We start from the raw sequence: 15,000 nt of genomic DNA, 5'->3' as shown, positions 1-15,000 counted from the left end.
TAGCCAGAATATCTATTAACGGCGTTAAGTTAATCAAGTTCGTCTCAACACGTTCGCAACAAGGACCCAACCACAGTCGAAGCCGTCGACTGTCTTTGGCCAGGAAAGGAAATGGACGTTACCATGCGGAAGGAGTCTGAAAACTGACGAAAGGTGCTACTGAGACATCTAGCCTCAGTTGCACTACAGAGAAATCGATCGGGACATGGAATTTTTTTTTAAAACATTTACCGAGAGATAGTATAATTTTGAGAGAGAGAGAGAGAGAGAGAGAGAGAGAGAGAGAGAGAGAGAGAGAGAGAGAGAGAGAGAGAGAGAGAGAGAGTAATTGGATTCTACATGTTTATTCCTGTTGCAGAACCCCTCGTGCGTGGAAAAGCCCCACCCAGAGGACCCAGAATGCTGCGTCGACTACAGTTGCGAGGGCGATGTCGTCGTTCAGACAGGTACGTCAGGTTCTTAATTAAAGAGAGCGTCGAAGTATGCGCAGTGTCAAGACGAATGGAGAATTAAGCGCCCAAGCAGATTCAATGATGACCATGCACTTACGCAATTAGGCACGCACTCACAGCAGACAGATAAAAGCAGACAAATAGACAAAGACAGATTAAAAAGACAGACAGACAGACAAACAGACAGACAGAAAGACAGAAACAGACAGACAGACAGACAGAAACACATACAGACACCTATCAAGCTTCCCTTTTCCACCCCTACGACCCCTCTTCAATTTCTCTCAGAGCCCAAAAGTGCTTTGATACCCGACACTGGAATTTCATTATTCAATTTAATTCTCATTTGATACTTAAACCCGAGATCGTTAATGGTTAAAATGAACACTGCCAAAGCCATTGTTACTGATTCCATCGTTGTTTTTTTACTAAGCAAACGTCGCAATATTTGGCAATGAAACACGAGTATCGTTAAAACTGAAACAAGATTTCGCTAAAGGTTTTTCACTTCCCCTTTTTTCAGACAAAGCCACCACATTGGAGACAAGCACTCGGGTCGCCAGCGGCGGACTTCCTAAGCTCATTGTCACCAACAAGACCTTCAGGTCGATCACCTTTGCCTGGGACGACTTCAGGTAAGACACAGCCCCTAACCTCACATGAATAAGGTGACCCAACATTGCCCAAAGGAAGGACTACATAAGGGAGGTCATCGTGTATTTTCTTTGTCCATTGTCCTTAAGAATGGGGATTAAAGTTGACCAAGATTATTTCTGCTACTTTAGGACTACAAAGGGTTTTCAAAAACGGCTCAAGAGCTTTGAGGTTTGGCGGTATTTGCTGTAATTCTCTGACTATCACTCTTGATGCTCCATGTCATGGTCTAGTCTAGTCTATAACAAACCTGCAGAGGCAGCTAACTATGAAACCCTTTTTAAGTGGTTACGGACAGGAGGGGTCGCCGATTAAATGAAGAGGCCTTGCCGTGGATGTGCAGTGTCTTGCTACATTGCTTTTGGCCCAGGGCAGTGGGCGAGATGCAGGGATGACCCGTCATCCAGGAGGAGCCAAAAGGGAGGGAGGGGGGTGAATGGGAGTGGAGTATGTGGGAATGGAATGGGTGGGAGTGGATTTTATGCTTTTGTTTTTGGCTACCTCCCTTGTAATGGGGGAAAAGCCGTTGGTATATGTATGTATGGACATTTCCTCAACAAATACATATCAAATCCGTTCCCATTACAAAAAGAATTTCATGTATTGTATAATGATCTGAATGCAGTAACGAGGGTGGGAATTGAAAGGTCACATTGACAGTTCGATCCCGCGTAATGTTCACGTGGGAAGTAAGAATAAAGCTTACACCGAATACATTATATACACAAGCATCGCAGTTCCACCTCATAAGAAAGCCTTCGTCTCGTTAGATCACGCAACTACGACGGAGGCTACGTGGCCGAATATCGCGAGCTGGAGAACGAGCAGGAGTTCGAGGAGACCTCCACACCTTGGATGCGACAGGAGCAGGTCAGAGGCGAAGTGTCTCCCAAAGGAGAGATGACCATTGATGGACTGAAGCCCAGCACCCTGTACCAAGTAAGTCCTTAGTCAACCTAAAAGCCGACTTAATCTTCGATGTGCATTTAGTAACTTATCAGTCTTATTAGTCTCCATACATTCTCACTCGATACTAAAGACTGGTTGCTTGACACAGGTTAGAGTGTCCATCTTTGACGACCCAGAGCTCGAGAGACTGGGGTCCTCCACGGAGACCATCACCATCAAGACTGAGAGTAAGTAATTCATTGGTTGACAGCCTCAGGGTCCGGTTTGTAGGCAGCCGACCACTCTCCTTGGATAGCAGCAGCAATAATATTTAGGTAGACGGCATCAGCCAACGGCCGAACTCGCAGATCTCTTGTTCGAGATCCTGAGCCGGTTCCAGGACCAAGTGACAAATGGCAGGGCTGCAACCTCCTTGAGGGTGGTGCGTGTGCGTGTGTGTGTAATGGGGAATCAGACATCTTAGCCTCTTGCATAGTGGCACCACCTGGAATCAACATTACAGACTAGAATTATCAATTGTAGCCAATAGTTTTTACATATAACTTTGAATAGAAATGTTCTCGCCTGCAAGCACTTCAACACTGTTATCATTCCGCACAGTGGGCTGCAATTACAAGAACTCTTCGTATGGCATCGGCGAATTCTATAACGGATGTGAAGAGAGGTGCTATTGCAACCCAGATGGATCCGTTCGCTGTAAGGAGCGCTGTGCCATCCCTTTCTTCAAAAAGGGGTCCTACGCCAACGATCCTCATTGCCGAGAACAACCCACCGATCTGGACGAATGTTGTGTTCTCGGTGTGTGCAGCGGCAGAGAAGACAATGCAGGTAAGGTTTCTCTTAAAATGCCTTTCCTACTTGGTCTCTCAAAAGAGAGACTATCTGATTCACTCTATCTCACTCTTGAAATTATTTTGTTTTTGCTGACAGAAATTAAGCCAATTATTTGATGAATTGTATTGCCTCATTGTCCAACATTCTGATTCTAGCTCAGTTCCTTACAAATACCTACTATCACACAACCCAAAGCTATCAAATAGGACTTCTTTGGTTTTATCTCTGTGGTTATCTTTCTTCCCACGGCCTTATCCTTCCTGTTACCACTTTTCTCATGTTGTTCCTGTCTGCACCATTCCCACACCCAGAGTATGATCCGTGCGCAAACATCGCCTGTGGGCCAAACACGGAGTGCGTCCCTTACCATATAGAAGTTGAGGAAAAAACCCGGTACGGCGTCTGCAACTGCCTCTCCGGGTACACCGGGAACCCAGACAACCTTGAGACCGGGTGCCAATTCGACGCAAGTAAGTAGTTCCGTGTTTGGTAATCAACGATAGGTGGCATTAAGCCTAGGAGTCTTGGAGTAGAGCAGGAACAGTGGGAGGGGGGGAATTTCCTTGATTTTCGGTCAATTGCTCTTGGAGGTGAGCAGTGGTGTACGATAAGGCAGGAATTATTTGGGAGAAAATTGCCTCGTTTTCTTACTGCGGTTATTGGTAAGAAGGATGTGCGGAGGGATAATTCTATCCTCCAGTGCCTACATTTCTGTACCAGAATTCTTCTAAAACTCTTTCACCTGCTCCAGTGCTTTCCAATTAGTGGAAAACACAAAAAAACGTGTACCCCGATATTCACTATCTATATCTTACATATTCTTCTTCGCTTTTGTTATCTTGGATCTATGTATTACTGCAGGTATAAAGTCAGGCTACTATTGTGAATATATTTATGTAAGTAGACTGAAATCTATATGGCTAAGAAAACCATAAAAGGACACTGAGAAAGAACTTGCTGGGTGGTTTTAATTATTAAGTTCAATTGAATGCATCGAATGGGCTGCCGGTCACGAAGACCCTGATAAACAGTTTGCATTGTTACTTTATTTCACTTCATTTCAAAACCTTTTTTTGTTCCATCCAAGAATAAAAGACTAAATCCACAGAAGAGAAATTGGTGTATGGGTCAGAGGGACGCTTGAAACTGTTCTAATAGATCCTAATCCTTGATGTTGCAGACGCCTCTGGCGAGGGCATGGCCATGGGAGGCTGCACTTTCAAGAACAATTCATACAAGGCGGGAGAATCCTTCTACGACAACTGCGACTACCACTGCCTCTGCCACGAGAATACCGAAATCAGCTGTAACGTGAGTTCCATATTGCGAGATCAAGCCATTCTAAAAAAAAAAAAAAAAAAAAAAAAAAATGACTCCCCCCAAAAAAATCTGAAATCACATGTTTGTGCTTCTTGCACAGTACAAGATCTCAACATTATCTTATTATGTTATTTTTCTTTGCTTTCCTTCACAAATGAAACTTTACATTGTATGATTTTCAGTATTTTATCTCGTAATATGCACGACATACATTAGTGTTCCCCTATTTTTACCACTGCAACACATGATAATACAAAGATGCTTGGCGTAATAACATTACAAAGAAAATCTTAACTGATATACGTGACAAAGCTGTAGTCGAGGTGTTGGCAAGATTGAGGTTGGAGGCATCTCTCATGACTTTCGGTCTCACTGTGCAACCAACTTTAGCAGCAATAAAAAACTTTCAACAGCAGTTAAACAGTAAGACATAAACATAAGACGTATCTAAAAGTACTCCTGTGCGAGACACCCAACAAGAAAATATTTCCGCTTCATTTTACGCGAATGTCATTGTCGACGTTACCATTATTGTTCTGGAAGAGAGAAGTGAGACAAGTTTTCTTTCCGTGCAGATCCGTTGCCCGTACCGGATGGGTCAGGAACTGTCCGAACCTGGGTGCAAACTTGTACCCTCGCCCGACGACTCCTGCTGCGCTATCCGCGTCTGCAACTCGACCATCAACACGACGGCAGAACACCCCAACAGCTCGCCCTCACAGATCACGGAGGGCTGCACTGAGGGCAACCAGACTTACGCCAAGAACGAAACCTTCTATGTTGGATGTCACGCCATTTGCACCTGCATTGGCTACGGCGACAAGTCGTGTGTCCCGAGGTGAGTTCCGGTGACCATCGTTTTGTTTGAGGGTCAATGCAATACAATTATGTTTTTCTCTTGAGTATTTAGGCATTCGCTCCTTCCCTGATGTATCAAGTGATCAGTTGTAATGAATTTGAGTGCTTGGGCCCAACATCACGATTATGCAGCTTGTTTTGGCTCACGCTAGACAACTTTATTTAACTGGACGTTGGTATAAGATATGATCTCAATCCAGTATGCCATGAATCTATATTCTCAGCTGATTAAAGTCATCTAGCTTTAGCCAAAACAAACCCTGTGTGCTATATTACCATAATGGAGAAATTAAAGGTCTGTGAATTTTTGAAACACGCTTTCCATGACCACCAGCCACCATTAAGACCACTTGCATTAACCAGAGACCTGACTGGCTCAAGAGGAACACCAGTGCCTTAATACATATTAAGTAGGTCACCCTTCCCCCTTTGTTCATGAAAGTCTTACACGTCTGTCCTTCCGGACTTCCTTTCAGGTGTCCTGCCAACAAAGAGGTGATGGATTCGCCAGAAACGCAGTGTGTCACTCTGACTGACCCGAAGGACGCTTGTTGTACCGTCACCGTCTGTGATGAACCCAAGGTCGAACTTGAGGTGAAGAAGGAAATATCAGGTGAGTCAAGTCTTATGTTTCCACTTCCCTTCATAGATCTCTGCACATCAAGACTTGGGTATCGATTTGATAATTTGTAACTAGACCCACGATAGAGTTACTCTAGGGGTAATTCACTTTGTTACGCTTGGAAAGGGGTGGGGGTAAAGCAGAGAAAATAGGATTTAAACGGAGAGATAATTAAAACACTGAGCTAATTGCACCATCTGATTCTACACTGTGCACAGGGCCGTAGAAATAGGGTACGGTAACTGAAGAAATGTTGACAAAAAGTAGGTCCAGAGTAGTTAGTTTAACCAAAGAACACATCTAGTCTGGGAAGGTTTTATCGCCTCGAGACTCCAGAGCGAGTGAATAACGGTGATGTTAACAGGGAAATGGACCATCGACTACCTAGAAAAAGGCCACCCGCTCGCGCGGGATCGGTGTTGTGGGAGGGGCGCTTTTTAAGAGGCCGGTAGATAGAGGTAGACATTTAGGTAGATCGAGGGGTAGGTGAAACGATATGTAAATTTTATTTGGTTGTTATGATACAATGACCGAGTGGAAGTAGCAGAGTTGCATATTCTAGCTTATCGTCTTGTGTTTGTAAATATAGATTAGGATACCGAGAGGTGCTGACGTTACGAAATGTAAACATGAAGTCGTTCTGCTGCGACAAACAGCTTGCGTAAACAGTATCGCTTGAAACAGTATAACAGTCTAATTGGAGAAAAGGGTGGAGGAGAAAAATTATTGGTGCATGGAGGTAAAGTCACGCCCTTAAAGGGTGGTACTTATTTGAAAAGTAAAAAGATACTGGTTGAATTAAATAGTGACGTCGGAGCAGAAGTGGCTTGGTGGGATGAACAGGGATCTTGGGTGGGAGTCCCTTGTTGTAGCTTGAAAAAACCAAGTGTAATTACTTAGAAGAAAAGAAGATAAGAAAACTATATCTTCATTTTAATTCAACCCATCAAGAAACTTTAATAACTGGTTATAGAAGATTTGGTGGAAACATACTTAAGAGTAGGAGGAGGCATGGGGCCTACGGATGAATAACACAAGTGACTAAGTATTAGTGGCAGCGGAGCTAACAAGGATATTCATTTGAGTATGTGTTGTGGCTCAGGAGACATGGGCAGGAGACTTGGGGTTCGAGGCCTGCATCAGGGAAATAGCTCATGGCCAAGAATGCCACAGTATTTATGTACTACGTGACCTCACGCGCACGTCTATGTCGGCGCAAGCGCAATGCTTGTCCACGTTATGAAACTGTCATTACCAGTTTCAAAACATGAAGCTGGGAGTTTCTGAGTGAATTAATTTTCTTCTAATGATACCAGTTCTTCTTCGAGTGGGTGACAACTGAAACGTTGCTGTGAACACTTTAATTAAAATCATAGGCATGGTTTTTAGGTATTGTTCGCAACAAGACAGGCACCAAATATGCAGTAATAATCAAATAGCTCTTCCATTGGGACTCGAACCCTCGGCTATGCCACTGTTCACCATAAGGCAAGGACGATACCACCATACCGGGCTGAACGTTCAAAATTAGTGATCCGGAACTCGTTCTATACATTCCCCTACGGCGCGGCATAATGGTAGCGTCCTTATCTTCTGGTAAACAGTCGCACAGGTAAGGGTTTCCAATGGCAGGGCTACTTAATTCAACTGTCGTAACTTCACACACATATAGTAACGACTGAGTAGAATATATCACATTCGTAGGTCCCCATTATTATTACCAATACCAACAGCCTCTGAAACTGGAAACGTGGCTTCCAGTAATGTTTTGTTTACATGGTTCCAGGCGGATGAAATGGAGTGACAAGTTGAACATTATGACATTTGTGTTTTTTCATTGCAGGGATAATGGAAAATTCAACCATGGTCGAAGAAGAGAAAATGATGAGTCACAACCACAGTCACGTCATGGACGATAACATGGAGAAGAATGTTACCCTACAGGAAGCCATGGAGGAGGAAATGATGATGAAAAACATGAGTGAGACGAATATGACGATGGAAGGAAAGAATATGACTGACGTGATGATGGAGGAGGAGAAGAATATGACGATTGTAGAAGGCGAAATGATGCATAAAAATATGACGATGGAGGAAGATATGACCGAGAAGAACATGACCATGGATGATGGTATGATGGAAGATACTACAGAAACTTTGATGTCAATGGACGACGAAAACATGATGGAGATGAACATGACTATGGATGAACAAGCAGATGAAAAGAATATGACTGCTGAAGACGAGATGATGATGAAGGAAAATGGCACAATGATGATGAACGAGGAAAGGCACCGAGAGGACCACGCCCTGGTCATGCTCGAGAAGAAGAACCGGGCCAGTGATGGCTTCGAGGTCGAAATCACCGACGCCGTGGCCATCAACTCGACCGCCGTAATACTCCACGTATTCCCTTCGAAGTCTGTCATGCAGCAGCTCAACGCATCCAGGGACCCCTCCTTTACAGTCCTTTACAGCCTCGACTCCCTCGAGTGGCTCCATGACCGGGTCAGGCCGACGCAGCCGTCCATGTTCTCGACAGACGTAATTCTCGAAGTCGGGAACCTGGAGCCCGGAAGAACTTACCAGTTCCGCGTCGACTTCGAGGGATCGGTCAGCAGCGCCATTAAGGCGACGACCTTCGATGCTTCCGGTCATGAGCCGGAACAACGCCAAGGTGAGTATTTGAGCCCGATTGTCTCATTATTCTAAGTCATCATCTATCAATTAAAGCATGTAGCATTAGATGTTAATCAGAAGCCTGCCCCATGTTTGCATGGCTGACATTCACTGTTCGTATTTTTTCACTTTGCACGTTCACCTCTTTGTCATAAAACTCAAATGCTCTAACGAACTGAATTGCTGCATGTTAACACAATGATTGATTTCATCACTTCACGGAATCGGCGAGATTCGCCAAAAAACTCATGAAATTGATCTAGTAGAAGTTTCTAAACCAGACCTAATAATTACACTAACCATCGCCATTGTCTGAATATTGCACTCTTGATGTTGTTGGTTTTCCAACTCCCATATCATCCTTCTGTTATAGGTCTACCAGGTTCCCACCTGGCTGCGTGCCACGTGGATGGTGCAATAATCCCACTGGGGGGAACATATGAAAGGGGATGTTCCGAAATGTGCTTCTGTCAAGCACCCGGTGAGCTCCTTTGTAGGCCACGTTGTCCTGCAATCGAGATGCCCCCTATGACTCAGGAGCACAACTGCACCCACGTCCAAAGTCCGCGAGACCCCTGCTGTATGATCGTGGACTGTCCGGGCGGCGTTCACAAAGGGCACATCGCCGGGGCTGCCATTGGGATGGGAAACAAATGGAGTGGCCAGATTCCGCACCCCGAGGAAGACGTCAACCACATCACCCATACTCACGTTAAGGAGGTCCTTTCCTCTTCTCCAGATTCGAACTCACATACTCACAGTAATGACAGGTCACATGACAGCAACCCCTCACTTCTCCCAACAATCGCTACTGATAGATCCTCGGAACATTCCAGTGGTACACATCCCACTTCTACACTCAATATTACCCCACAACCCCCTCATAATCAGATGGGAAAAACGGGAAGTCAGAATATGGGAGGCCAAGGTAAGAAAGGCCAGTCGCAGGAGTCGTTTGGGTTCACCATATTCCCTCGCTCTGATGATGCCAATCACTTGCACGACAGCAAAGACACTGGTTTCCCCGTTCAGAGGGTCCAAGGAACATCAACAACGACAATGGCCCAGGGCAAAGAGCAGTCAGGGGGGCACTTCTTTAACGACCCGACTCGAGACCAAACGCATCTGGTCGAGAACGAGATGCACACCATTTCTTCGAGTTCTTCTTCAGGTTCAGATATGCCTTTGGATAACACTGCCATCTCAGATCAAAGCGGTGTAGCTCTTGAACATCCTCATCTTGTTTCTAAAGACAAATCTGCTCACGGAATGAATACCCTTGGGCTAGACACAGGGGTGGTACATCAAACGGGGCAAGGTGCAGATCATTTATCCCCAGCGGGAGAAGGCAGTCAACTTCCACACCCATCTGGAGATGAAACTTATGTATCAGATCCTTCGAGAGAACATAGTGGTATACCACATCCAACGGGAGAAAATGTGTATTTGCCAGGCCCAACGGGAGACAATGCCTACTTGCCCAACTCCAACCGAGCAAACAACATCTTGTCAGATCCCTCGGGTGGGAATATTTTCTTAACTCATCACGGAGAAGGTAATTTACCACAGTTTGTGCCCGGAGAAAACGAACACTCTTTCCCTCCTACTGGAAATGTTGGCTTGGCAGAACACACGGGAGAAAATGGCTACTTGCCAGAGAATCACTTTAATGTGCAGCCAACCGAAGGAAACACATATTTGCCCCAACCAACGGGCGAAAACGCTTACTTGCCTCAATCGGCGGGCGAAAATGCATATTTGCCCCAACCAACGGGCGAAAACGCTTACTTGCCTCAATCGGCGGGCGAAAACGCATATTTGCCCCAGCCAACAGGCGAAAACGCTTATTTGCCTCAATCAGCGGGCGAAAATGCTTACTTGCCTCAACCAACGGGCGAAAACACTTATTTGCCGGATCCATCAAGAGAAAATGCCTATTTACCACATCCAGATGATAGGGAAAACTCTTACCTGCCACATTCAGCTGGAGAGCATACTAACATAGCAGATTCGAATTGGGATGACTTGTTCCTGCCTTTCCCTTCAGATGAGCCACATCCAACGAGTGAAAACGTTTATTTGCCTCAACCTATAGGCGGCACAACGGTATATTTACCGGAAACGTTTGTTGAAGTCCAGAATTCCTCTTCGCTTCACACAGAAAGCGAGAGCGGGTTGCCCACTGACCCGGCCTCTGCTCATCATGGCGAGGGTGGTTCGCTGCTTGCCGTAGGAGGTGAAGGAGATAGCGATTCCCATAGTGCTACGAACGGCAGGGCTGATCCGACGAGACCGCTCGAGGGAACCCATGGAGAACAACCCACTGATATGGGTCATCATTTTCACAATCAGATCGATGTAGGAGACAAACGCCACACGCAGACCAACACCACAGTGTCGATGGAAACACACGCAAGTGAACAACCGCAACATACAGGCTCTGACCCGGCCGCACATCCCCCACACCCACATGTACATGACGTTCGGGAGGAAGGCTCCTCCAGTCTCTCTTCTCACGGAGGAGATGGTGGGAGACTCGTCCAGGATCATCAAGTGGATCACCGACACAACGCTGTTGCAACAGACGGCGCCCCTGGCGATTTGCAGAAAGGAAGTGTAGAAGGTATTCCCTCCCAGCGGGGTGACGTCATCCGTTCACGGTTGTGGGAGATGGCTTTTGAACGCTTAAATGCTGAGGAAGAAAGCTGGTTTTGTACTGGGCATTATGAAGGATACATAGTGTGACATATGTCTGCTGCCTATGTAGGGCCAAAAGAGTGTATATTCATGAACTCTTTGTTTTTGCTTATTTATGATTAGTGACTTATCGTGTTAGTTGAGATTGCATGTATAACTAATGCTTGCGGTTATTGCATGGTAGTTTTAGAATGTATATTGCACGTTGCTACTGCATATGACTTCCCCTTGGTTTGGTGCTTTGTCCTGTGACGCAGATTGATATATCTGGTAATCAGATGACTGTTTCAACACTCACACTCGAGTTCCTTTCAGATTCATCCATCATGGTCCAAGGGGTCCTTCTCGAGGATTACGACAACACGACCATGTGTGCCTACAACGAACGCTACTACAAGATCGACCAGGAGTTCTACGACGGCTGCGCCCAGTTCTGCATCTGCGACAGCGACCTCCAGGTCGAGTGCCGTCCCATTGACTGCCCCAAGAACTCTCGCGACCTTTTCGACGCCGACTGCAGTGAGTGGGACGACGACGCCCTCGTCACGCTCGAACCTCCCAGGTAAAGATGTCACAGCACCGAAGGTCCTAAGTTCGTGATCGTTTACTCTCTTCCTCTTATCTCCCTCTCTTTCCATGTCTCTTCTTCTCCCTTTCCTTCTCACTCCCCCTCTATAGTTTTTTTCCTTGTTTTCTTTCCATTGATGTTTTTCTCTTCATCTGCAAACTACATTCACCAAGAGCAACACAGTTTTATATATATGCATATATATATATATATATATATATATATATATATATATATATATATATATATATATATATAGTGAACAGCGACATCAATCATATATGGTTACAATGGCGATAAGCGTGAAAGTGATTTGTTCCGGTCTTTACCTCCTCCCACGAACGTTATTGACTGTGAGGTGAAAACGGGAATTGGGTTGCAGCTAGCAACTTTCCCAAATCTCGGGAACCAGTTAGGTTCTGAGTTCACACAGTTATATATCATCAGTGGTCGAGTGGTCTAAGGCGAGCGGCGATGGAGCCTCTTCGGTCCCAAAGCAGCAGGTTCGAATCCTCTGCGCGACGGTCATAAAAATAATTATATATATATATATATATATATATATACATATATATATATATATATATATATATATATATATATATATATATACATACTCTGCATTGAAGAGTAGCCCAGCAATTTTTTTCTATGAATAGTAATTATATGTTTGTTGTCGCATCCATCGTCCTCTTACCGGTACCGGCATATTGGCAGATGCTGTCCTGAGCCTCAGTGTAAAACTCACTCCAGCTGCCAGTACATGGGGCGCAAGTTCAGTAATTTCGAAGACATCCCGCGTGAGCTGACGGGTTGCTCTCAGCAGTGCACCTGCAGGTACGGTAACGTTTCCTGCGTCGACTTGTGCCAACCAGTGTCCCCTGATCCTCCTCACGATCTGCCCTGCCCCTCAGAAGCCGCCGTCAAGGTCACCCTGCCAGGAGAGACCTGTTGTCAAGCGTGGCAATGCGCCTCTCACACCGTCGCCGGTAAGTCCTTCCTTATGTGAAGAATAGATATTTTGTCACCTTTGTCATATGAAAGAGGTGGATCTGCATCTGGGCAGCTTACATCTAGGCTCAGGGTTTAATGCTATCAAAGGAAAATAGAACACAAATTCATATTGCCATATCTATATTTATGTACTTGAAAATTATTCATTTGTTTACAAAATCTAAACAGCCATCATGCCAGAATACATTTCGAAACTTCAATTAACTAAAATACCAGTGCTTCTTCAGTTCAATTGAACGCGCCGCCTAAGGCTGCTTCTATGCATATCATGCATTTCCATCACTCCCCTACATTCACAACAGCTCACGAAAACTTGCATCAGAGCTATAGACACGTTTCTTGATACCCCATGTGTCCTTTATCGAATTTTTCTCATTGTTCTTGAGCACCCATTACTTCGACATTCCATCCTCCCCCTTTTTCTTGTACCACATCCTGTGTTTTCTCTGACAACCATACGGAGTTGACTCAAACTGACAACTGTAGAGATGTTTACATTTGACCAACTTTCCTTGCCTTCATGAACTTGATCTATCATACAAGAATCATAAGAACGCCAATTTTCGACTATATTATATATATATATATTTTCTACACAGAAATGTAGTAACACATTTGTAAATGACACACAGGAACCCTCAGTCGGAGAAGAGGGCTACAGTTGATAGCCGAAATATAGGATTCTTCTTTATTCGAAGTTTATTCTTTCTCCGACTGTGGGTTCCTGTGTGTCATATATATATATATATATATATATATATATATATATATATATATAAACATATATATGTATATAAACATATATATGTATATAAACATATATATATGTACAACACTGAATGGGTCCCAGTGATTAGAGATACATTTTTATCAACCACAAAGCACTTTAATTCTAAGCCATATAGGCGCATGAAGAAATTGTAACGTGGTACGGCCGAGGACTCGAACCTATGTGGCGAGAACATTACCAGTGCCGAGTGACTTAGGTTCGAGTCCTCGGGCGTACCACGTTGCAATTTCTGCATGCGCCTATATGGCTTAGAATTAAAGTGCATTGTGGATGATATATATATATATATATATCTATATATATATATATATATATATATATATATATATAACGAGAAGAGAGCTGGCCTCTTGTCAAGGAGAAAAGCAGCAGCACTTAACACTGTAATTGGAAATGTGGAACGGAAAAATGCAATAGATGGAGTGTGAGAATTTAACCAGCCAGAACGTGGGATAGGGGATATCTAAGAAAAACGTCCAGTTTGCTTGAGAGGATAAGGGAGGCCTTGTCTGCGTCTGTCTGTCTCTGCTTTTGTATTCTATACTTAATTGCTATACAATGAATATGACGAGTCCCAGGAGACAGAAACATATTAAAGACTTCCTTGACGTGGGTATGATTTTGCCACGGGAAAACAACGAATCTATTGTCATTCCCTAACGTTTCGGCTTGTGGCTTTCTTCCAACGAAGAGGGCGTTGTCAATACGTCAGAGAATGAAGACATGCACGTCCACATGGACACGGACACTCGTTTTCGGCGATCTCCTCCTGGGTTGTAACGTTGACATCCCATTGACTCAGACCAAACGTTTCAGCGTAGATCAGGGTACTTGACCATATAACCAATGAATGGGCGATTTAGACTCGGAACATCACTTCGTTATGAGGTTGGATTTGGTCTGGGGATTAAAAAGGGACGGGTTACTGCGAAATTGCTGTGTAACAACTATATGAACAAAACTCCATTAGTACACGTGCTCGTTCGCGTTCACACACAAACAGAGACATCCAGGTTTGCACATGCAAAGTAGTGTTGTGCAACTAAAGAACCTTAAGCGTTCACAAGACAGATGGGATTACAAGGAAAACTTATTCCTGTGATATATGACTAGATCCGTATGGAAATCTAGCTAAGTATATATTCGACTCCATCTCCATACACGTGACTTTATTCATTCACAGTAGTTCCTGTGCGAGATTCTCAGTAAGTATTGAAATGACGTCGATACACTTCCCGCAGGTTTAGTCCTGTCTCGAGACTTGGTTTGTATCCAGACCGTTTGACTTTCCTTCTGTGTCTTCTCCATTGTTTGATTAACGTGCTTTTCTCTACTAATTTTCGTCGCCAATAATGCTTGTCTGATTGATAGAATTGCGGTGAGTGAATGGCTGGTCTTACCTCGAATCTGCACTTCTTTTTATGAGAATTATGCTTGGAAACTGCTGGCTTATACACTTCCCATGTTGACATGAAGGACCATAAAGTATATACAAGGAAACTGCTGGCTTATACACTTCCCATGTTGACATGAAGGACCATAAAGTATATACAAAAGACAAAAACAGTCTCTGACCTCACCTATTGCGTGGTAACCATGAGCT

The 15,000-nt window shown here is 44.4% G+C and overlaps 1 protein-coding gene across 1 annotated transcript in view; it reads left to right on the top strand.

Annotated features, from left to right (window-relative positions):
* LOC143019115 (uncharacterized) overlaps positions 1-15,000 on the top strand; it is a 68,019-nt gene that overhangs the window by 30,005 nt on the left and 23,014 nt on the right. The window contains exons 9-21 of the mRNA XM_076174811.1: positions 359-446; positions 976-1,087; positions 1,877-2,045; positions 2,164-2,242; positions 2,616-2,843; positions 3,161-3,319; positions 4,030-4,160; positions 4,745-5,007; positions 5,504-5,640; positions 7,493-8,326; positions 8,702-10,951; positions 11,341-11,587; positions 12,311-12,582. Of these exons, the coding sequence (XP_076030926.1) occupies positions 359-446; positions 976-1,087; positions 1,877-2,045; positions 2,164-2,242; positions 2,616-2,843; positions 3,161-3,319; positions 4,030-4,160; positions 4,745-5,007; positions 5,504-5,640; positions 7,493-8,326; positions 8,702-10,951; positions 11,341-11,587; positions 12,311-12,582 (4,969 nt within the window). The remainder of the gene's footprint in view (positions 1-358; positions 447-975; positions 1,088-1,876; positions 2,046-2,163; positions 2,243-2,615; positions 2,844-3,160; positions 3,320-4,029; positions 4,161-4,744; positions 5,008-5,503; positions 5,641-7,492; positions 8,327-8,701; positions 10,952-11,340; positions 11,588-12,310; positions 12,583-15,000) is intronic.

This window comes from Oratosquilla oratoria, chromosome 36, assembly GCF_046742065.1.
Source record: "Oratosquilla oratoria isolate Oo_2021 chromosome 36, ASM4674206v1, whole genome shotgun sequence".
NCBI lineage: Eukaryota > Metazoa > Arthropoda > Malacostraca > Stomatopoda > Squillidae > Oratosquilla > Oratosquilla oratoria.
Note: the sequence above shows the minus strand (reverse complement) of the source record. Positions and strands in the feature narration are given on the sequence as shown.